General features: G+C 45.3%; 1 protein-coding gene across 1 annotated transcript in view; it reads right to left on the bottom strand.

Annotated features, from left to right (window-relative positions):
- The window catches only part of LOC135221657 (conserved oligomeric Golgi complex subunit 4-like), a 304,771-nt gene that overhangs the window by 242,393 nt on the left and 39,476 nt on the right, over positions 1–22,902 (bottom strand). The window contains exon 2 of the mRNA XM_064259355.1: positions 21,165–21,362. Coding sequence (XP_064115425.1) covers positions 21,165–21,362 — 198 coding nt within the window. The remainder of the gene's footprint in view (positions 1–21,164; positions 21,363–22,902) is intronic.

Here is a 22,902-nt window from a genome sequence, read left to right as displayed (position 1 = left end):
CCGCGGTAGATTCGTACAGAATTCTGTTACCGTGCGGTAAACCCGCACCGAACAAGTATAAGAGATATCTTGTTGAAATTTTCTAAGTAAACGGAAGGCATGTTCATTCATGATTACTAGAAATTTCCTCAACCCGAGGCTAAAATCCATGATTGTAGGGCAGAGAGACGGTTTATTCAGCCATTCCCGCAAGGGAGAGAGACGTAACCAACCGCGCATGACACCGAGCTAGCCGGTACTGCGTAGATCACAGTAACAGCAGCCTTGTTCATCGTCTCGCACTATCTGCCTGAGTTGCCAGCTACTCCTTTTACGAAGGGATAGGTATGAAATTATCGAGCAAAAGGAAACTCTCAAGCAGGCATATTTAAACGAAACAAAATTCGCTAAATACAGAAGCTGAGTTGGTGTTGCAGTTCAATTAGAATACTTCTCGTCTAAGTCGCAATCCGTAGAATAACTAGGATAGGCGCCTACCCCTCGACAATTCAACTGCTTAGTAGAATCATGTTGCGAGGTTAATATACGTAGTATATTTATAGGATTCTGAACAACGATCTCCATCCTAAATTCTTTCCTTCAAGAAAACAAAATAAGGATTGGAGATCGACCACCTTCGATCTCTATCAAAAAGAGTGAAGGAGAAGTCTTCCTCGAAGGAAAGCTTCAATGGTGAACAGAATACTATCTGCCTGAGATGCCAGCTACTTCCCTTTACGAAGGAATAAGGTATGATATTATCGAGGCAAAAGGAAACTCTCAAGCAGGCCTATTTAAACGAAACAGAATTCGCTAAATACAGAAGCTGAGTTGGTGTTGTCGTAACAATACCTGAAAGAGTTTGTTCTTACTCCGAAAACTCTTGGAAGGTTGAAGGGAGTGTCAAATAAATACATTAGAACAACAGTTCTTTCGGCTTCTATCCGCAGAGGTAAATACGATATGCGTATATGACTTGACCCATGCGTTAGCAAAATGACGCAAAGATAAACTACGTAAGTATTGTAGTAATTTGAACATCGAATTCTCTACTACATCTTTCCTCGACGAGGAAGAGAGAAAGAAAGGAAAACGACTGTCCACGTTCTAATGAATGAGACTTTTTAAAAAAGAACTCCTTGACTCTTTGCCAAGACTCTTTGCAAGAAAAGGGAGTAATATTCGAATAGAGATCATCAAGAGAGAACAGAGGATCGAAAAGGACCGTTCAATGTTCTTATGATATTGGACATAAGACTTCCTGGATCTAGTCTACAAGTCTTTTTCTTACTCCCCGGATGAGCCTCTGAAAATGAATGAGAGCTCTTCCGAAATTTGTTAATGAGTTTATCCGCTTAAACGATAAAACGTTAAAATCTATGTCAATGAGAACTACCCCATTTATGAGGGGTCCCCCACTTAAATGACAAAACGTTTAGTATCTTGACAATGGGGAAAACGTCCTTACTTGACAAAAACTATTAGCACTTTGCTAATAGGGGGAAAACACCCTTTAACATGACCGAAAGTCACCCAGGAATCCGAGTATATAATCTTCCCGATTCTCAGAGAAATCGATGAAGAGGAAAGAGGGATCGAAGAAAAAATTCGGGTATGTCTCTCCGCTAACTCCGAATCCTTTTAAAAAAATTTGTAAAGGAATGTCCTGTGGAGAGTCCTGAAAAAACCTCCTCTTGACGAGAGTTTATAAAAGGTTCAAGCGTCCTAAGAAACGTCCTGAACAGCAAATAAGACGCCTTCTACAAGTCTTTTCTCTCGCAAAGCGTCCTGCCGAGCTTCCACCGAAGCGTCCTGGCGAATGTCCACAAAAGCGTCCTCATAAGCATCCTGCCGAGCGTCCTCAAAAGCGTCCTGGAAAGCGTCCTCAAAAAAACGTCCTGCGTAGCTACGAGCGTGTCTGAGCAGAGAACACCAAGTCTTCTGAACGACGTTTCAGAGAGGAACTCGTTGAGCGCCCTGATGCATGCAAGGCCCGCCTGGCGAGCGACCTTGCCAACATCTCAATGTTATGAAGAACAGCGTTTTGCGTATGACGTTGAATATTTTCAAGGGACGTCCTCAGCGGGCTCTCCATGGGAGAGCGCACGCTGTCCTGAAGTGTGTGAACACTAAAGGAAGACGTATGGCTTTCGTCTTCAAGACGGGCCTTAAAGACCTTCATACCTTCTTACAAAGACAGTGGCCGCCTGTGCGACAACTTGCGTCTTAGTAATGCCAAGAACTCTCCAGAAACGCACTCAGCAAAGGAACGCCGAGCTTCCGAAAGACACCTCGCAAGGTGCGTTGCCGAGCGTCCTGGAGAATGTCTCTACTTATCGGACGTCGAGCCACTCCAAAAGCTTCCTCACGTCTAAATTGCCCTTCTTATGCCGAACCAGAGACATAAGTTGTTTGACTGTGCAAAGCAGCTTGCCGGACGTCAAACTTATCAGCTTGCTTTTTCGAAGTAAAGCGAACGTTACATAACTTATACGGAGCGCCATGAGGAGAGGAGACGAATACTGAGTTGCTCCTCCAAAAGGTGGAATCTAGAATGTCCTTGATTACCAAATTCTTTTGGAATGCTAGCGAGGTTGAAACAGCTCTAACTTCATGAGCGTTCACTCGCAGGAGGCTCAAATCACTTTTCTGGCAAGATGAATGAGCCTCCTTAATATGTCCCTTAGGAAAAGAGCCAGTGCATTCTTCGAAAAGGGTAAATGTGGTCTCTTCCTGAGCACCATACATTACCCGAAGGACCTCTTACTTCCTTCGTTTATGTAAATAAAAATGATATTGTTAAGATACAATAAAGTTTGTTCATACTTACCTGGCAGATATATATAGCTGTATTTCTCCGAAGTCCGACAGAATTTCAAAACTCCCGGCTCACGCAGTTGGTCGGCCAGGTGGTTAGTACCATTCCCGCCGCTGGGAGGCGGGTGTCAGGAACCATTCCCATTTTCCATTCAGATTTTCTATTCCCACTGTCTCCTGAGGGAGGTGGGTGGGTACTTTGATTATATATATCTGCCAGGTAAGTATGAACAAACTTTATTGTATCTTAACAATATCAATTTGTTGTTCATGAAACTTACCCAGCAGATATATATATAGCTGAATCCCACCTTTGGAGGTAGGGAGAGACAGAAAAGGATTTTGGAAACATATTACGTGCAGATGAATAACATCTTGGTTCCTTACCGTGTTAGATAGCTGACTTCGTGATTACTGTCACCCAAGTCTGCTACTGCTTTACTAGAGTCTCCAGCAAGGTAGTGACCTATATAGCTGGTGAGTTTCTAGATGATCTGTCAACGGGAGTGTGACCACAATGTGACTAGACCATTTTGACCATACTATGAGGGCAACGAAGTAAAAATTCACCACCTGACCAGCCTAACAATTTTCATTCCCACATCACTTAGGCTAAAGGAAAGGAAGTCCGGCTCAGGCGGACAACCTTACAACCATAAAACAATCCATAAAAAACTCACCTACCCATTTCCTACAGGGTAGGATGAGTGCTACTTCCAGCCCCCAACAAAGTGTCTGCTGCGACGTATGGTCCAAGCGCATAGCAGTTCTCGTATGTCGTCTTCACATCCCGCAGGTAGTGTGAAGCGAAACACCGAGTTGCTGCGCCAAAGGTGGCACTCAGAATGTCATTGAGTGCCATGTTCTTTTGGAAGCTACCGAGGTAGATATAGCTCTCACTTCATGGGCATTCACTTTCAACAGCTTAACATCACTGTCTTCGCAGATGAATGCGCCTGTCTAATGGTGTCTCTCAAGAAGAATGCCAGAGCATTCTTCGACATCGGTAATCTGGTCTTCTGACCGAACACCATAAGTTGTTAGAAGGACCTCGACATTCCTTCGTTCTTTGCAAATAAATCTTGAGAGCCCTGACAGGGCACAGGACTCTCTCTTGGTTCGTGTCCAATGATTTCCGCCATACCTTAATCTCAAAAACTTTTGGGCCAAGGGTTAGACGGATTTTCATTTTTCGCTAGAAAACGTAGGACTTAATGAGCAAACAGCATTATGTCCCCTAAAACCAATATGCTTGCTAAAGGCTTGAATTTCACTAACCCTCTTCGCCGTCGCCAGAGTCGTTAGGAAAATAGTTTTTCTTAGTAAGATCCCTTAAAGAGGCATTCTGAATCGGGTTCAAACCGATTTGACATTAGGAATTTAAGTACTACATCCAAACTCCATGATGGTAACTTAGGTTGAGGAATCTTTACAGTCTCGAAAGACCTTTAAAAGATCGTGGATATCCTTATTATTTGCCAAATCAATTCCTCTATGTCTAAAGACTACAGATAACATACTTCTGTAGCCTTTGATTGTTGAGACTGCAGCTTTAGGTCGTTTCTCAAGTAGAGCAAAAAGTCCGCTATTTGGCTCACAGAGGTCGTGGTAGAGGAAATGCGTGTTCTTCTTGCACCAGCTCCTAAACGAAGCCCACTTCGATTGATAGACTCCAAGCGTGGAAGCTCTTCTCGCATTGGCGATTGCTTTTGCAACCGGTCTAGAAAAAACCCCTCGCTCTGACCAACTTTTTGATAGTCTGAATGCAGTCAGACTCAGAGCGGGAGGTTTCCGTGGTATCTCTCGAAGTGGGGCTGTTTGAGTAGATCTGTCCTCATGGGCAATGTCCTCGGGAAGTCCACTACATAGGTCATGACCTCTGTGAACCACTCCTTTGCTGGCCAGTAAGGAGCGATTAACGTCAATCTCGTCCCACCTTCTGACATTGCAAACTTCTTCATCACTTCTCCCAGAATCTTGAACGGGGAAATGCGTAAAGATCCATCCCGGTGTCCAGTCCCAAAGAAGTGCATCTATGCTATTGCTCCCGGGTTGAGCACGGGGGAGCAATACAACGGAAGCCTCTTTGTTCTCGCGGTCGCAAAGACGTCCACTAGAGGACGTCCCCATAACTTCCACAGCTCTCGACACACATCCTGATGCAGAGTCCACTCGGTCGGCAGCAGTTGACCTTGCCGACTGAGGAGATCTGCCCGGACGTTCTCCACGCCTGCAACGAACCTCGTTAGAATCGTACTTTCTGAGTTCTCGCCCATAACAAGATCTCTCTTGCTAGGTTGAACAATGATCGCGAGTGAGTCCCTCCTTGTTTTTTTATGTATGACAGAGCTGTAGTATTGTCTGAATTTATCTGAACTATCTTGTTTGAGACTTTCTCTTTGAAAAACTGAAGTGCCAAGTATATGGCCGCCAGTTCTTTGAGATTTATGTGCCAGAACACCTGTTCCCCTCTCCAGGTGCCTGACACTTCCCTCCCTCCCTTCCTCCTCCCTAGTGTAGCTCCCCACCCGGTGGTGGACGCGTCGGAGAACAACACTAGGTCGGGGCTCTGAAGTTTGAGGGAAGTCCCTTCCGAAAGTTTCACAGGATCGAGCCACCACTTTAGGTGATCCTTTACCTCCTTTGGGATCCTTAAAATTGTCTCCAAATTTTCTTTGTCCTCCCACTTCTCCTTCAGGAAAAACTGGAGAGGTCTGAGATGTAGTCTCCCCAAGGAAACAAACTTCTCCAGCGAGGAAATGGTGCCCAGCAGACTCATCCATTCCCTCACCGAGCATGATTCTTTCCTTAAGAAGACTGATATTTTTTCTAATCCTTGCTGTTGACGTCCCTGGGACGGAAAAGCTCGAAAAGCCACTGAATCCATCTGAATCCCCAGATACACGATGGACTGTGTGGGGATCAGCTGCGACTTTTCGAAATTCACTAGAAGTCCCAGGGACTTTGCTAGATTTTAAGGTTGATTGGAAGGGTCCTTCAGACACCTTTCTTTCGACGATGCTCGAATGAGCCAGTCGTCTAGATATAGAGAGATCCTTATGTTGCAAGATGAAGCCACCTCGCCACATTCTTCATTAGAATTGTGAAAATCAATGGTGCCGTACTCAGACCGAAGCAAAGAGCTCTGAATTGGAACACTCTTCCCTTCATAACAAAACTCAGGTATTTCTTCGATCGGAGATGTATCAGGACGTGGAAATATGCGTCTTGCAGGTCCAGTGATACATCCAATCGTTTTGTCTTAAGGCCGCAAGCACTGACTGAGGTGTCTCCATCTTGAACGTCTGTCTCTCTATAAAAAGGTTTAGACTGCTCACATCTAAAACTGGCCGCCAGCCTCCCGACTGTTTCGGCACCAGGAATAACCTGTTGTAGAAACCCGGGGACTGAATGTCTCGACTTGTTCTAATGCTTTCTTCTCGAGCATTTGTTTTATCAGATCGTACAAGATCTGTTGTTTTTCTCCATGGTAAGAGGGTGATAGATCTATAGGTGTTGTGCACAATGGAGGAGGCTTCAGGAAAGGTATTTTGTATCCTCGCTCGATGACGTTGAGCGACCAGCTGTCTGCCTCTATCTTCTTCCAAGCTTCTGCAAATAAATGAAGCCTGGCACCTACTGGCGACTGAAGGACTCCCTCCTCATTTTTTACCTCTGGACTTAGACTGAGCTCTGCCTCTAGAGAGTCCTCTTCCTCTAGGAGAAGGTCTAGAGGATGCTCCACCTCGAAAGGGCTTTATTTTCTTAGAAAAACTGGTTCGTGTTGAAGTCGAAGGAACCGCAGGACGTCTAGAAGATTGTGCTAAGAGATCCTGAGTAGCTTTTTCCTGCAGACTTCCAGCTACATTCTTTAATCATAGCCTGGGGGAAAGAGATGGTCAGAAAGAGGGGTGAAAAGCAAATCTGCCTTCTGTGTTGGAGACACTGCGTTTGGTGGTAGTAAATTTAAACAAGTAGATCGCTCTCTTTTTCAGGAGCCCTGCACAAAAATGTGAAGCCAATTCCTCTGAACCATCTCTGACGGCCTTATCCATACAAGAGAGAACACTGGATAGCTCCCCAAGCTAATTGAGTCTTGACTACGAGACTTAGTGTCAAGCAGCCCCAAACACCAGTCTAAGAAATTAAAGACTTCAATTGTCCGAAAAAGACCTTTCAGATGGTGGTCTATCTCCGCCAGTGTCCAAGTTATTTTAGCTGACGAAAGAAGAGACCTTCTTGGTGCGTCAACCAGACTGGAAAAGTCACCTTGAGCCGATGCGGGAGCCCTTACCCGACATCCTCACCTGTATCATACCAGATCCCAGCCTTGCCGCAAAGTCTTGAAGGAGGCTGGGCAAGGAAAACTTTCCTTGAGCTTTTCTAGGACTCCATCCAATCTTGCACCTTCTTAAAAGCTCTCTTAGTTGAAAGAGACTTTGTCATTTTAACAAATCCAGAGTCTTATTTGTTTTTTAACAACGAAAACTGAGAAGGAGGCGACCGAGGTGCTGCGGGTTGAAACTCTTCTCCAAATGAATCTCGAAGCAATCGAACCAAAACTTGATAATCGGAAGAATCGACACAGCGGGTTGATCCTCTTCCGCTTCTTCTGAAATATATCACTTAAATCCTTCCTCATCTATAGGAGCGACCAGGGGGACTCCCGAGGGCTGGTGGTACAAGTCCTTTCACTCCGAGCTTTAATGAAGATCGTTGTTTTGACGTGCAAGGAGCATTCTGAATATTAATATCGAAAGATTCAGATAAAGCGGTACCAATTTCTTGCTCATTTTCTCGATGGGAATCTCTTCGAAAAAAGCCAATTGCAGTTGAGGTTCCATACTAATACCTTGCTGTGATACCTGATGGATATGCAACAAAGCGTCCGTTTGAACGTCTCTCTGGCATCCGACCGAAGCGTCAAGCTCGGCGTCCAGCCGAGCGTCAAGCTTGGCGTCCAGCCGAGCGTCAAGCCTGGCGTCCAGCCGAGCGTCACGCTTGGCGTCCAGCCTTAGCGCCCCGCCTGGCGTCCAGGTGAGCGTCACGCTCGACGTCTGTCCGAGCGTACCGCTTGTCTAAATAGGCGTCCCTGTGAACACTCCGCTCCTTCCAAGCCGAACTAGGAGCGTCGAGTTTCTCAGGACTGTAGACGGCCTCGTTCGCAACCATAGGATCGTCCGTTCTTGTATAAAGCGAGCCTCGAGAGACTGGGCGAAATTTCTTCCTTTCGATCTAAAATGATATTGTAATGATACAATTAAGTTTGTTCATACTTACCTGGCAGATATATATATAGCTGTATTTTTTCCGAATCCGACAGAAATTTAAACACTTACGACACACGCAGTGGGAGTCAGGTGGTTAGTACCCATTCCCGCCGCTGGGAGGCGGGTATCAGGAATCATTCCCATTTTCTATTCATAATTTTTATTTCCACTGTCTCCTGAGGGGAGGTGGGTGGGTACTTGATTATATATATCTGCCAGGTAAGTATGAACAAAACTAATTGTATCATTACAATATCATTTTGTTCATGAAACTTACCTGTCAGATATATATATAGCTGAATCCACCTTTGGTGGTGGGAGTAGACAGAATAGAAGATTTTAGGAAACATATATATGCAGATAATTGATATCTTGATTCCTTACCTGTTAGCCATAGCTGACTTCGTGGTTACTGCTGGCGTAGTCTGCTTGTGCTACTAGAGTTGCCAGCGAGGTAGGTAGAACCTATATAGCTGGTATTGCAACTCCAGAGTGATCTGTCAACAGGGGCAGAGACCACGACGTGACTAGACCATATTGACCATACCATGAGGGCTAAGAAGTAAAATAAATATATATATAAAAATATATATCACCACCTGACCCACCTAGCCAAAGTTAAGGTGTGTTAACTAAGGCTTAAGAGTTAAGAAGTCACCGTTGTCGGCGACTCAACTACTAAATTAAGAGCTCTTCTAACCATTTTCTACAGGATAGGATGAGTGGTACTTCTTGCCCCCAAGATTGTGTCTGCAGACATATGGTGGCCCTAGCGAGCAGCAGATCTCAATATGCCATCTTCACATCTCGCAGGGAGTGTGAATTGAACACAGAGTTGCTTCGCTAAAACATGGTACTCAGGATGTTGCCGAGTGCCATGCTCTGTTGAAATGCTTCGAGGCCGCGCCCTCACCTCGTGAGCATTCAAATCAAAAGATTTCAAATCTTTGTGCAAACACAAAGAAGGAGCTTTTTTGAAAGACCTCCTTAACAATAAAGCCAGGGTGTTCTTCGATATGGGCAAGTCTGGTCTTTTCGGAACACTGCAGATTGTCCGTACGACTTCGACTTTCTTGAGTTTTATGTAGATAAAAACTTGAGAGACCTGACAGGGCACAGGACTCTCTCGGGCTCCTGCCCACTAACTTGTGCCATCCTTGCTTCCAAGCTCTGGCCCAAGGACAAAACGAGTTTCCATTCTTAGGCCATAACGAAAAGCTTAGAGAGCACACCGCCTTTGTGCTCTAAAGTCAAAACTTGTGACGATGGCTTAAAATCTCACTAACCCTCTTTGTCGTATCTAGGGTGGTTAGAAAATGCCTTCCTGATCACATGCAAGAAGTTAACAGGTAGGAGATGTTCGAATGCTTTGACATCAAGAACTTCAGACTATGTCTAAGTTCCATATTGAAAGCTTCGATCTGGACATGCACAGTCAGTCCGTCTGTACTAACGTCAGGTGACCGACCAATTGACCAGTCAGACGAATCAAGGACAGCAAGGCTGTACCCTGAAGACCATAAGGCACTATTCTTCGCTGAAGGATGAGTGTTTGGACTGCCTTGGGCGATTCAAGCTAAGCAAACCTTGGGGGGTGTATCAACGCAACCCAACGTCGTTAGCGATCAACTCCTGAGCCACTCCTGACTCGAGCTTCTGGTGCCAGGAGAAAGGAGCGAGGAGCAAAAAGGCGATTCAGTCCCGAAGGACGAATGCCTGACAGTCCAACCTGGTCTCATGGTTAAACGATCATCGGAGGTGTATAAACGCAACCGACTTCGTCAACAAGAAACTCAGGGCTACTATATGTCTCCTGATCTCGCACGAGTGTCTGACCCCGAGAAAACAGGTGAGACAAAAAGTAGATGGTGAGCGGAGTTTCGAGATTTCACAGAACTCAAAGATCGTTAAGGGCTTTGTTGTTTGACAGAAGCAAATCTCTGAGCCCAAAGGCCGTCAACAACATATTTGCGTATTCTTTTTAATAGTTGTGACTGCCAGCTTATCCCATTCTTCAAACGGAAAGGGAAGACTGCAATCTTATGCTGTCAACATCTCGATAGTCTGAACGTAGTCAGACTCAGAGCGGAGAGGTTATAGGTACCTTTCGTGTTAAAGGAGACCGACTCTCTCGGAAAAGGTCCTTGGAAGGACGTGACCTCTGTGAATCTAGGGTCTTGAAGGCCAACATGGGGCGATTAGCGTCATTGTCGCTCCCTGTGATGATATAAATCATCTTATTACATTTCCTAAGTGATTGAAAAGGAGAAAAGAGACTAAACATCCATCCCCGTTCAATATCATAGGATGGCGTTTAATGTTACCGCTCCGGATCGAGAACAAGGGAGCAGAGAAGAAGAAGCCTCTTCGTCCTCAACTAGCGAAAGAGATGAATGAAAGGACGTCCCTAAAGTCTCCACAACTCTCAACATACTTCTAAAGAAAGATTCCACTCGGAAGTCAGTAGTTGCTGCCTTCGATCGAGACGATTCGAACGGACTTTTGCAATCCTGTAACGAACCTCTAGAGGATCGTTCCATTCTACGCCTGTTGTTATAATAGGCTCTTTCTCGTAAACCCGAACCGGGGGACCGAGAGAAGATACTTCCTAAGATATGAGAGAGCTGTAGAAGATCAGAGTTGATATGGACCATGGTTCCAAAAACTCGTTTCGAGGACTGGAGGGACGACTGAATTGCTTCCACTTCTTTCAGATTATGATCCAGGACATCTGAAACCCTCTCCAGATGTCGGGCAACTTCTTTCTCTCACCCTCAAGGATACTTAACGCACCGAGAGATGTTAAGAATCATTCCTAGATCTTTAATAAAATTTCAGTTTCCCGGTAGGAAAAAACTGTAGAGGTCTGAATTGCAGTCTATCAGGGAAACAAACTTCTTTAGGAAGGAAATGGTCCCCAGCGAGCTCATCCATTCCCTCACACAGTATGTTTACTTCCCTAATAACCGGCTGCGCTTTGCCTAAGCAAAGAGAGCATAATAGTGCAATGTTGTGGTAGACTCGTAGTCCTATACCGTGCGGTAACGAGCACCGAAAGGAGTAAGATATCTCTGTAGAACATATTAAGGCCAAACGAATGCAATGTTTATTCATGTAAGAAATCCCCTCAATCTTAGGCTAAAGTCCGCTGATGTAGGGCCAGAGATACAGTTCGTCAGTCAATCCCGCAGGAGAGAGAGAGAACGTAACTGCAGCACAGAGATACGGTTAGTCAGTCAATCCGCAGGAGAGAGAGACTTAACCTACAGCGCATGACAGCGAACGAGTTGGTACTGGCTCGTTTGGACTGGAGGAGAGGAGTCAGAGGACAGTGACAGCAGCAGCTTACGATCGTCCGTCATCGTCGTCTCTTAACTTTATGCCTGGGTTGCCAGCTACCCTATTCTATGAAGAAAAAGGTTCGTTATTTTTAGCATAAAGAGACTCTCAAGCTGGTATATTTAAGCGAAACAGAAAACGCTAAATATATAGATGCGTTTGTGTCGTCAGAACACTACCATACAACGGTAAAAGATAAATCGGAAACTCCTGGAAGGCTGCAGGGAGTAACGATTAAATGTCCTTAAAATGGACCATAGACCTCTCGGTTGCCATCCGAAGAGGTAACTACAGCAAGCGTATATGACTTGAACCCAACCAGAAATAAAATAACGCAAGGCAAAATATGAAATATATCACAATAAAGTTTGTTCATACTTACCTGGCAGACATATATATATCTGAATTCGGAAATACAGCTACATACATATCTGACAGGCAAGTTTCATGAACAAAACTTAGGAGAATCGAAGCAGTCAGCTCAAGCTTCTTATGTTATTGGACATAGCGTTCATTGACGTAGTCTACAAGTCTATTTCTTGTACGAGTCTGCGAATGACGAATGAGAGCTCTTCCGAATCTTGTCAATAAGAGCTTATTCGCTTACGCAATATCAAGTTAATGAGATGTTTGTCAATGAGAACTAACCCATTTACGGGACAAAGAGATATTTTGTCAAGAGGGGATAACCCACTTACTTGACAAAACGATAGTATATTGTCAATGGGGGAAAGTCACTGAATTGACAAAACGTAATCCAGGAAGTCGAGCATTTTATTTTCCGATTCCCGTCTCAAACGAGGAAGGGGCAAGAATCCTGTTAAGAGACTGGGCTTACGTCAGGTATTACGACGATGTTCAATTCGGCAGCGTAGTCCCGACTAGGAACTAACAAAAACTATCATCTGAAAAGCCCTTTCAGATGGGCTAAAAAGCTGGCAAAATTATCCTGGGAAGAGGAAGAAACTCTCCAACCAGCTTCCTCTCCCGTATCACAACTAATGCCTGCTAAAAGCTTAAAATTTATTGGCAGTATGGCAAAGGCAGTCCTGTCTTGCGCTTTCCTGAAGAGCGTACTTTTGATGAGTGCCTTTGCAAGAATCCTACTGAACGTTGACCGGAGAGTCCTGACGTGCAGGACATCGAGCCTTTATAACCCGTAACTGGCTTATCGCAAGTCTTGACTGCGGTAGTGGCAACTTAAATTTATTGGCAGAATGGCAAGCTTGCGGTAGAGCAAACGAGAACTTCCCTTGAGCTTTCCTTAACTCCATCCACCTATGCGAAAAGCAATATTAATTGACAGAGACCTCTTGAATTCACGAAACCCACGATGTCTTGCTGGGTTTCGAAGAAGTTGTCTGTTCACTTTAAGCTTACTCGGAAGCACTGCCTACTTCAACATTCTTTGCAGGTGAGGTAGAAGTATCATCGAAGGTAGAGGTAAAAATTCATAAGCCCGACAATCTGAAACAAGAGCTTGAAGAGTTCAACAGAAACGTTCAGCCAGGCGACACACCTGGCGTGCGCTGGTGCACGCTCGGCGTCCACTGGAGCGCGCTCGGCGTCCACTGGAGCGCGCTCGGCGTCCACTGGCGCGCACGCTCGCGTCCACTGGCGCGCGCTTGGCGTGCACCCGCGCGCCCCTGGCTTGGGCGTCCGCTCTCAAAAGCTTACTAAGCACCTCAGTGGCGTGGTTGGTTTGGTGTTTGCTTCACACCTCGGTGGTCGCGGGTTCGATTCCCGGCCATTCCATTGAGGAGTGAGACATAACGAGAGAGAGACAGAGAGAGGACGTGAAGCGTCCTCTTCTATAAAGCTTCTATTTAGAGGGCTCGAGTCCATCCAGAAAGCTCCAACCCCTGCGCGGGGAGGACGCTTCGGAGGACGAGAAGCAATCCTTCAGGATTCGTGCACGTGCACGCACTTAGGCAGTCTGGGGATTTCATCAGAACTGCCGAAGGCACGCCAGATCGGTGGGGGTTCCTCGTAACCCTCCTTCGGCTTTCGACATGCTCTCTCACTGGTTTCTGGGAGGTCAAGCAGAGGTCCCGGCCTAGAGGCGAAACGAGGCCGATCTGACGCACCCTCACTACACAAGGGGTATCACTGCACTTCTGCACTTCACTTTTACTCTCTAAAGCAAGCACTTTCGATTCTAAGTTACGAATCGAAGGAGTATCAGAGAAAGGGCAATTTCTCTACAGACATGCTTAGGGCCCGAAGGCAACACTGCAGGGTTAGGAGTAACAATTACAGAAGTAGCACTTCACAGCAATGAAGGCGAGAGCGAGCACCTCTCGTAGACATATACATAGCCCGTAGGCCATACTACAGGGTTATGCAAAATAAAATCTACAGGAAGGTTAGCAGGTTCACTACCCTGACTTTTGTTACTGATTAAATTGCGTACATACGAATCATACGTCTTCCTTACGGAATTAGACATGTTTACTGATTAATTGCTACATACGAATCATACAGTCTTCCTTACGGAAAAAGACAAAGTCTCACACTCCTTACCATGCAAATCTCAACAAAGAAGCAAGACCCATACCCCTTCGTACATACCAAGTGCGAATCTACCGAAGCTTACGGTAGCCACACCCTATCTTTGCAGACAACCCCGTCTGAAACTAGCCTAACTAGATTCAGATATTTTATGCAAAAATGAATCAAATTCAAATCAATTTAAGATAGCGTATGCCTAGCCACAAATCCAAGTGAATAAATCAAAAGACAATTAGGATACTTAGCGGCAATGAAGTTTCCAAAATCCTAAGACGGAGGTACTGAAAACAGGTGTTTTCAGCACCGGCGACAGAAAAATTATGAATAGAAAATGGGAATGATTCCTGATACCCGCCTCCCAGCGCGGGAATGGTACTAACCACCTGACTCCCACTGCGTGTGTCGTAAGTGTTTAAATTTCTGTCGGATTCGGAAAAATACAGCTATATATATATCTGACAGGTAAGTTTCATGAACAAAATTCCTCGTAGGAAGTTTCTCATGCACTTTCTCCAACTGCAGGTGGAGAACGTACGAAATCTAGAATGAGTACTCACAGGCGAAAGAGACGATCGGTCCACCCGTAAGCGTGCAGGAGACCTCTTAGATCTTTTAATCGGTAATCTATCATCTTTTCTTCTCGGACGAATTTCTGATTCTCTCTCCGCCAGCAACGAAGCAAGTTGTTGTTGCATCGACCTGATAACACTCTTTGTAGTAGAAGATTCTTTTTCGGAGAAAAAAACTGATCCTATGAGAAGGCGAGGGGCGAGGGGAAGCCTATCCCTTCTTACAGGACCCGTTCTAGTTCTCTTCTTAGAACGACTAGGCCGCTCCAAGGCGTCCTCGTCAGTTGACATCCATAATTCTCCTTTGAGGAGTCCATGCAGCAAAACTCTCCGGTGAAGACCGCAAACCAACAGGGGAAAAAGGACGTGAAGCGTCTTCTTTCACTGCGATCGAAGACTCTGGCCGCCTGTGCGACACCTTGAGTTTTCGATCTTTTTTGCGGTGGAGAGTAATCCAAGTCTCGAGGCGAAGCCCGTAACGAAGAAGAACAGCGCAAAGAGACTCTGCGTCCTCCTCTGAGAGACTACTGACGATAGCCCGCCTGTGCGACATTTAACGTCATAGCTCCTTTTTCAGAGGACGTGAGCGTTTTCTTCTATGCTCCAACTCTGTTAGGGGAGGAGGACGCCTCCGAGGACCGAAAAAGCACTGCGCGGTGATGATGCCCGCACTCGCACACTCTTTGGCAGCCTGGGGATCGTCTACAGGTTCTGCCGAAGGGACGCCAGATCGGTGGGGGTTCCCCGTAACCCTCCTGCGGCTTTCGACATGTCCGTCTTCCTGGGCTTGGAAGTTCGACAGAGTCCCAGGCCTAGAGGCATTATAGGGCCGATCTGAGGCCCCCTCCACAACACTGGGGGCACTTTCACTGCACTTTTGTTCACTATAATGCTTTTACCTCCAAAGCGAGCACTTTAGATTCTAGGTTACGTATTGATTCCAGAATCGTAGAAAGGGCATTGTCTTCCACTGATTTTTCAGGGCCACCCGAAGGCACAACATTTTCAGGGCCCGAAGGCACAACAGATTTAGGTGTACCAACTACTGAATGTATAGTAGGAGAAACCTTACTACCCTTACTTCTACTGACTGATACACTCCTGGAGGAAGATCTCCGTATCCTATCACGCTCCAATTTCCGCACATAGGATTCATAAGCCTTCCAACCCGAATCAGACAGACATTCACACTCCTTACAACGGTCATTTATAACACACGTATGTTCTCTACAATTATTACATATTGTGTGTGGGTCTACCGAACCTTTCGGTAGCCTCACCTTACAACCTTCCATACAACACACTCTGGTGCTAGATAAACTAGTCCCAGACATCTTAGTTACAGGAAAAAACCAAACCAAATTCAAATCCAATCCACTATCAGCGTAAGCCTAGTCACAATCCACGTTCGATAACCAAAAAACAAACAGGATACTCAAGTAACAGAGAAGTTTCGAAAATCCTAGACGGAGGTGTTGAAAACAGTTGTTATCAACACCGGCGACAGAAAAAATCTGAATAGAAATGGGAATGGTTCCTGACACCCGCCTCCCAGCGGCGGGAATGGGTACTAACCACTGGCCGACCAACTGCGTGAGCCGGGAGTTTTGAAATTCTGTCGGACTTCAGAGAAATACAGCTACTATATATATATCTGCTGGGTAAGTTTCATGAACAAATTCGAGAGCACTGACAGGGCACAGGACTCTTTCATCCTCTCGTGACGAGAGAGAGGACGTGAAGCGTCCTCTTCTCTAATGCTTCTTTAGGGGGCGCGAGTCCTTCCGAGAGCTCCAACCCCTGTGTGGGGAGGACGCCTCGGAGGACGAGAAACAATCCTTCAAGATTCGTGCACGTGCTCGATCTTCGGCAGCCTGGGAAGCGACAACAGGACCTGCCGAAAGGAAGCCAGATCAGCATGAAAAAACCCGTAACCCTCCTTCGGCTTTTGACATGCCCTCTCCCTGGTTTTCCTGGGAGTCCGACAGAGGTCTAGGCCTAGAGGCCGTTATCTGGGGGACCGATCTGATGTTCCCTCCTGAGGGGGGGTGACGAGAGAGAGGACGTGAAGCGTCCTCTTCTCTAAGCTTCTTAGAAGGGCGCGAGTCCTTCCGAGAGCTCCAACCCTTGCGCGGGGAGACGCCTCGGAGGACGAGAAGCAATCCTTCAAGATTCGTGCACGTGCACGATCTTTAGCAGCCTGGGAAGCGTCAACAGGTCCTGCTGAAGGGACGCCAGATCGGTGGGGAGCCCCCGTAACCTTCTTGCGGCTTTCGACATGCCCTCTCCCTGAGTCCTGGGAGTCCGACAGAGGTCCAGGCCTAGAGGCATTATGGGGCCGATCTGACGCCCCCTCCACAACACAAGGGGCACTACACTTCACAACACTGATTGGAGAGCGAGCACTTTAGTCTAAGATTACTTGATGTAATCCTCTAGCAGACACTTCTTCTAGACCCGTAAGCCATACCACAGGGTTAGGCAAAATAAAATCTACAGGAGGTTAGAAGGTTCATTATTTCTAACTTCTGTTTACTGTGGAGGAAAACTCCTGATTCTAACACGCTCTAAAATGCGTACATGAATCCTCCTTCTTCCGTAATCAGTCACACATTACACTAATTACATTGAACTTATGCAATGAAAACATGTAAACGTCATATATACTAAGCGAGTGTCTACCGAAAGCTCCGGTAGCCTCACCTTACCCCATGCAGACAACAAAGTCTGAAACTAGGCTAACTAGCTTCAGACATCAAATGCAATGAAAAAATTTACGATAGCGTATGCCTAGCCACAAATCCAAGTCAATAATCGAAAGAATAATTAGGATACTTAAGCGGCTAATGAAGTTTCAAAATCCTAGGCGGAGGTCTGTAAACAGTTGTTTACCGACCGGCGACAGAAAAAATATGAATAGAAAATGGGAATAGTTCCTGATATCCGCCTCCCAGCGGAGCGGGAAGGGTACTACCACCTGGCCGCCCACTGCGTGTGCCGCGAATTTTGAAATTCTGTCGGACTTCGGAGAATACAGCTATATATATATCTGTCAGGTAAGTTTCATGAACAAAATACAATTTACTTGCAAAAACTGTGATTTGTTCCTACACGATACACAAACCCTCGTCCTTTACATGTGGAAAACTCACTGATTGGTGGGAGGAATCAGAGTGAGCTTCTATGACTGACAGGAGTTCAGCACAACTGGGCTATTCTTCCTGTTTGTAAGAGATAGGAGGAGTGCCCTGCCTCTGACAACTTAATCAGAGTATAAGAGCCTCATGATCAAGAGTCAGACCTCTGGCTTTCACAGGTAGGTCTGAGCCACCAAAGCGGCTCAGTCCCTTCTCTTGCCCTGCGCCACTGTCATGACGAAAACTTCCCATCACTGCCTGAGATTGTACAATACCCCTTTGGAGGTTGTACACTCAGAGAGACTCAAGAACAAGTACCCTGCACAGCCCCGGTTCCCTGAGCAGCGCCTTTGGAACCAGAGACAGGAGAATGAACCTGGGTCCGAACTCCTGCGGCTCCCAAGACACTACATATTAGGGAGAGCAAGTGAGCCGATGAGAGAGCCAACTGCTTCCTTATTGAGGGGAGGATGCAGACCCTTCAAAGTCTCAAGTTGAGACTTCTTAGGGGACGGGAAAGCTACCTTCCTCTTCTAAGGCCAGGAAACCTTCGAACAGGGAGGTAAGAAGACATCTGATGACGAAGACGATGACCCCTGTAAAACCCGCTGCAAAACGGGAGAGGAGAGTGCTATGCCATGCCAAGGAACCACATTGATCAAGAGCAGAGAGTTCGTTCTGTAGATCGGCTCTGGCAGAGCTGGCAGGCCGAGCCGAGTCAAGTGAGCTGAGCAGATCACCATCACATAATTATGAGTGGTAATCATCAGCAGAGAACTGTCACTTCTTCCCAATTAATTGTTCTTTGAGGCTGAAGCTCCAAGAAGAATGAAAAGGGAATCTCTGTCTGCTGTCCTATGTGTTCAGACCCTAAGATCCAAGACACAAGGACAGTACTTGACCATTTGCTTAGACGGTGTTGGCGTGCAATACCAAGCTATGCATAAACCCAAACCAGACTAAAGAGCAAATTCATCTGTAATGGTAAAGGCTCATCTCACTATTCAAACGCTCATGATAAAGAGCGCTAGAATTCATAAGAATTCCCGTGCTCGGCAAGAAACCTGACATTGTAAGACAATAATCAGCCAAGCCTTGCCTCGCCCTGGGGTTCTTGGCAACGTGATGAAGCCATGCACTCGGAGAGTGACAGTAAAACCAAGGGATCCAGGCACTCGGTGAGACTCCCGATTCTTGTAATAACAATATCAGGAATTCTCGTTTCACCTAAGTGTTTGCACATCATATGACCAGAACACTCGGAGAGTGCCCAAAATTCCAAAAAATTCAAGTGCTCAGTGAGACTCCCGAATTCATCAAACGAATCAAGGAGGGGTCTCTCTTCGACTCCCGTAGAAATCGAGAAGCAGGTATAAAATCCAGTCCTATATGCAAGCATTTACGACTAAATTAAAACCCCAAACACAAGACCCCACAATTACAATCCGTCCAAAAGACAGAAATAGCCAGGGAGAACACAGTCTCCAGTAGGGATCCACCGATACCAAATTTTTGGCCGATACCAATACCTGTTACCTCCATATTACTGTTATTTAGGAGAATATATAGTTACTAAAATCATTCTTGTTCTCTGGTTATTGTATAGTAGCGTTCAAAAGTTGAAAGGTCATATAATAGGGTTATATAAACAATTTCAAAGGCACAAATTTCATTGAGAAAGAACATCAAGTATAACTATTTAGTATTTAATCCCTTTGTTACTGGATACAGACTGGCTTATATTATGGCTACCATTAGAAGACTTTAAACAATTTAGGTACATGGTGCTTACTCGAATTCATGGGGTGACGAGCAATCTGAAATCATTAATATATACTGAGTTTTATTTTATATATAATGGCTAGAAACAGTTAACAGACTCATTCATTTAGATTATGAAAGTTTCTAGTAATGGAGGGGTTAATCCTTTGCCTCATTACAATACATAATATTGTTTTTATCAAATAATCCGAAGAAAAATGAGATACGGTATACAAACAAAAATAAGATTACGAAAGGACCAGAGTCTAGGAGAGCGATCTTGCCCTGGAGAAACGCTTTCCCGAGGAGGGTTATAAAGCTTTCGCATGGTAGGAGAAACGCTCACTGCCACCAAGAACAGTCTGTCACACAAATGTGATCATGGCCTGGGTGGAGTTGATCGTGCAACTGACTAGTGAGAGCTGGAACCATCCTCCTGATGTGTCCCAGTCCCCTTCGAGGTCGAAACCTCTCTGGAGGACTGAATGGGAACCGAGCAGTCGCCGTGAGAGTGATCGCTGGCAAGGTATGAGTCAACTGAGCGACTCGCCCCTTTCTTCCGCTCCATGCCCGAGTCATGACAGTGAGCCGTCTCAGCGTTAATGACTCTGGATGCACATGAATCTGCAGATTTGTGTGCACTTAGGGAAGCTCACGAATGAACAACTGGCACACAGCATGACGGTTCCTCTTCCCGAAGGAACAGGAGAGCCAACGAAAGACCCTTAGAAGTCCCGTGACAAGACTTCTTAGAGCGGGGGTAGATTACCTTTTCCTTCTCTGGCAGGGGAGCCTTAGAAGTCAAAGGGGAGGAAGTTGAAGATGATGGCGACGAAGAAAAGAGGACGATGACGACACTTGACGAGCTCTCTTCCTCCTTGACTTCTTCGCCAACTTCTGCAAGACTTCATCTATAGGGCATAGCACAGCCACCAGTAGTAGTTAATGATCACAGGGCAGCTGAGTAGATGCTGTCCAGTGACGAAACTCCAGGATAAAAGCTGCAAATTAATATGATTTTCAGCAGAGGAACAGTACACACACTCGAGAGCCAATGTCACAGCAAGCTAATGAATCACAGGTACAATTCCAAAAAAGAGATCCCTCAAAATCAAAACCACAGCCCACCCTCCCCCCCTTTCACCCAATAAGCTAGCAAAAAGGGTGAAGGAGAAGAGGGAATACCTGAATAAAAAACAAAAGATAAACTTCCAAATTTCCTCTAGGCAATTCCTCGAAGCGTAAGTGTAAATGTCAAATAAAGATACAGTCCCACCCCGACATTAAAGGGCGAGAACAAGTGATAAGGGTGTAGATACACCCTTGCCACCGACCCTTAACATGTCGAGGGGAAAGGCGGCTCGCAAGGCTTATCACAATAAGTGGGTTTGTATATTAATTATTAAAGCCAATTAATTATTAATATCAAACACAATATACTCAAAATATTTAAAAAAATAAAAGATCCCACCGGAAAATCATGATTAACGGCTAGTCAGCAAGAGCTCATAAACATACGTCTTCAATGGAAAACAGCTGAAAGCAAAGTGGAGTGTTTACATCTGTGCAGGCAGGTCTGCCCACCTACCAGACAGTAATTACTGCCTAACCACCTTGTTCAAGAATTCAACGACTGCGTTCCAGCTTCACCGTAAAGTAATTCCTAATGTAAATGACCAAGGGTTTGTATATTATGTAAGAACACACACACAATATAAATTCCCCAGAATATTATGATTAACAAATCATGCAAAAAGAAAATATTGAAAACAAAAGCTTACCTTTGCAAGATCTAACTGTCTAACTTTTGCAGAAACATTATTTGCAAGTTGATGAGTAAATGAAATTGTGTTTTCTAGTTGTCTTGCATCAGCCTGGACTAGCTGCAATGTTGGTACTAAACGAGCAAGTTGAGAAAGTCTTGCTTCCAAGTGATGACGATTTCCAACACTCCATTCTAAACGTTCAGCTACTGCTACCTGAAATTTACCAGTAATACTTCCTTGTATATCTATATAAATAAATATAAATGAAGTTAAAAACAACATAGCTCAAAGACATGTAGGAAGATTAATATACACAAACTGTTTCGAAGTACTTTAATGTACTTCATAAAGGGACTCAAGCTCACAACAAAATGATATTGTTATGATACAATAAAGTTTGTTCATACTTACCTGGCAGATATATATATAGCTGTATTTTCTGAAGTCCGACAGAAATTCAAAAACTTCCGGCACACACAGTGGTCGGCCAGGTGGTTAGTACCCATTCCCGCCGCTGGGAGGCGGGTATCAGGAACCAGTCCCATTTTCTATTCATAATTTTTATTTCCACTGTCCCCTGAGGGGAGGTGGGTGGGTACTTAATTATATATATCTGCCAGGTAAGTATGAACAAACTTTATTGTATCATAACAATATTTTGTTCATGAAACTTACCTGTCAGATATATATATAGCTGAATCCCACCGTTGGAGGTGGGAAGGGACAGAATAGAAGGATTTTGGGAAACAAATGCATGCAGATGATTTACATCTTGGTTCCACCTGTTAGCATTGCTGGCTTCGTGGTTATTGCCACGTAAGTCTGCTTGTGCTACTAGAGTTGCCAGCGAGGTAGAGACCTATATAGCTGGTGCACTCCAGATGATCTGTCAACAGGGGCGAGACCACGACGTGACTAGACCATATTGACCATACCATGAGGGCTAAGAAGTAAAATAAATATATATATAAAAATATATATCACCACCTGACCAACCTAGCCAAAGTTAAGGTGTGTTAACTAAGGCTTAAGAGTTAAGAAGTCACCGTTGTCGGCGAACTCAACTACTAAATTAAGAGCTCTTCCTAACCATTTTCTACAGGATAGGATGAGTGGTACTACTTGCCCCCAAGATTGTGTCTGCAGACACGTATGGCCCTAGCGAGCAGCAGATCATATATGCCATCTTCACATCTCGCAGGGAGTGTGAATTGAACACAGAGTTGCTTCGCTAAAATAAAACATGGTACTCAGGATGTTGCTGAGTGCCATGCTCTGTTGAAATGCTTCCGAGGCCGCGCCCTCACCTCGTGAGCATTCAAATCAAAAGATTTCAAATCTTTGTGCCAACACAATGAAGGAGCTTTTTTGAAAGGAACTCCTTAAACAATAAAGCAGGGTGTTCTTCGATATGGGCAAGTCTGTCTTTTCGGAACACTGCAGATTGTCCGTACGACTTCGACTTTCTTGAGTTTTATGTAGATAAAACTTGAGAGACCTGACAGGGCACAGGACTCTCTCTGGCTCCTGCCCAAAATAACTTGTGCCATCCTTGATTCCAAGCTCCTGGCCCAAGAACAAGACGGGTTTCCATTCTTAGGCCACAACGGAAGGCTTAGAGAACGCACCGCCTTGTGTTCTCTAATGCCAAAAAAACTTCTGACGATGGCTGAAAACCTCACTAACCCTCTTTGTCGTATCTAGGGTGGTTAGAAAAGGGCCTTCCTGATCACGTGCAAGAAGTTAACAGGTA

Source organism: Macrobrachium nipponense, chromosome 3 (genome assembly GCF_015104395.2).
Source record: "Macrobrachium nipponense isolate FS-2020 chromosome 3, ASM1510439v2, whole genome shotgun sequence".
NCBI classification, from domain to species: domain Eukaryota; kingdom Metazoa; phylum Arthropoda; class Malacostraca; order Decapoda; family Palaemonidae; genus Macrobrachium; species Macrobrachium nipponense.
Note: the sequence above shows the minus strand (reverse complement) of the source record. Positions and strands in the feature narration are given on the sequence as shown.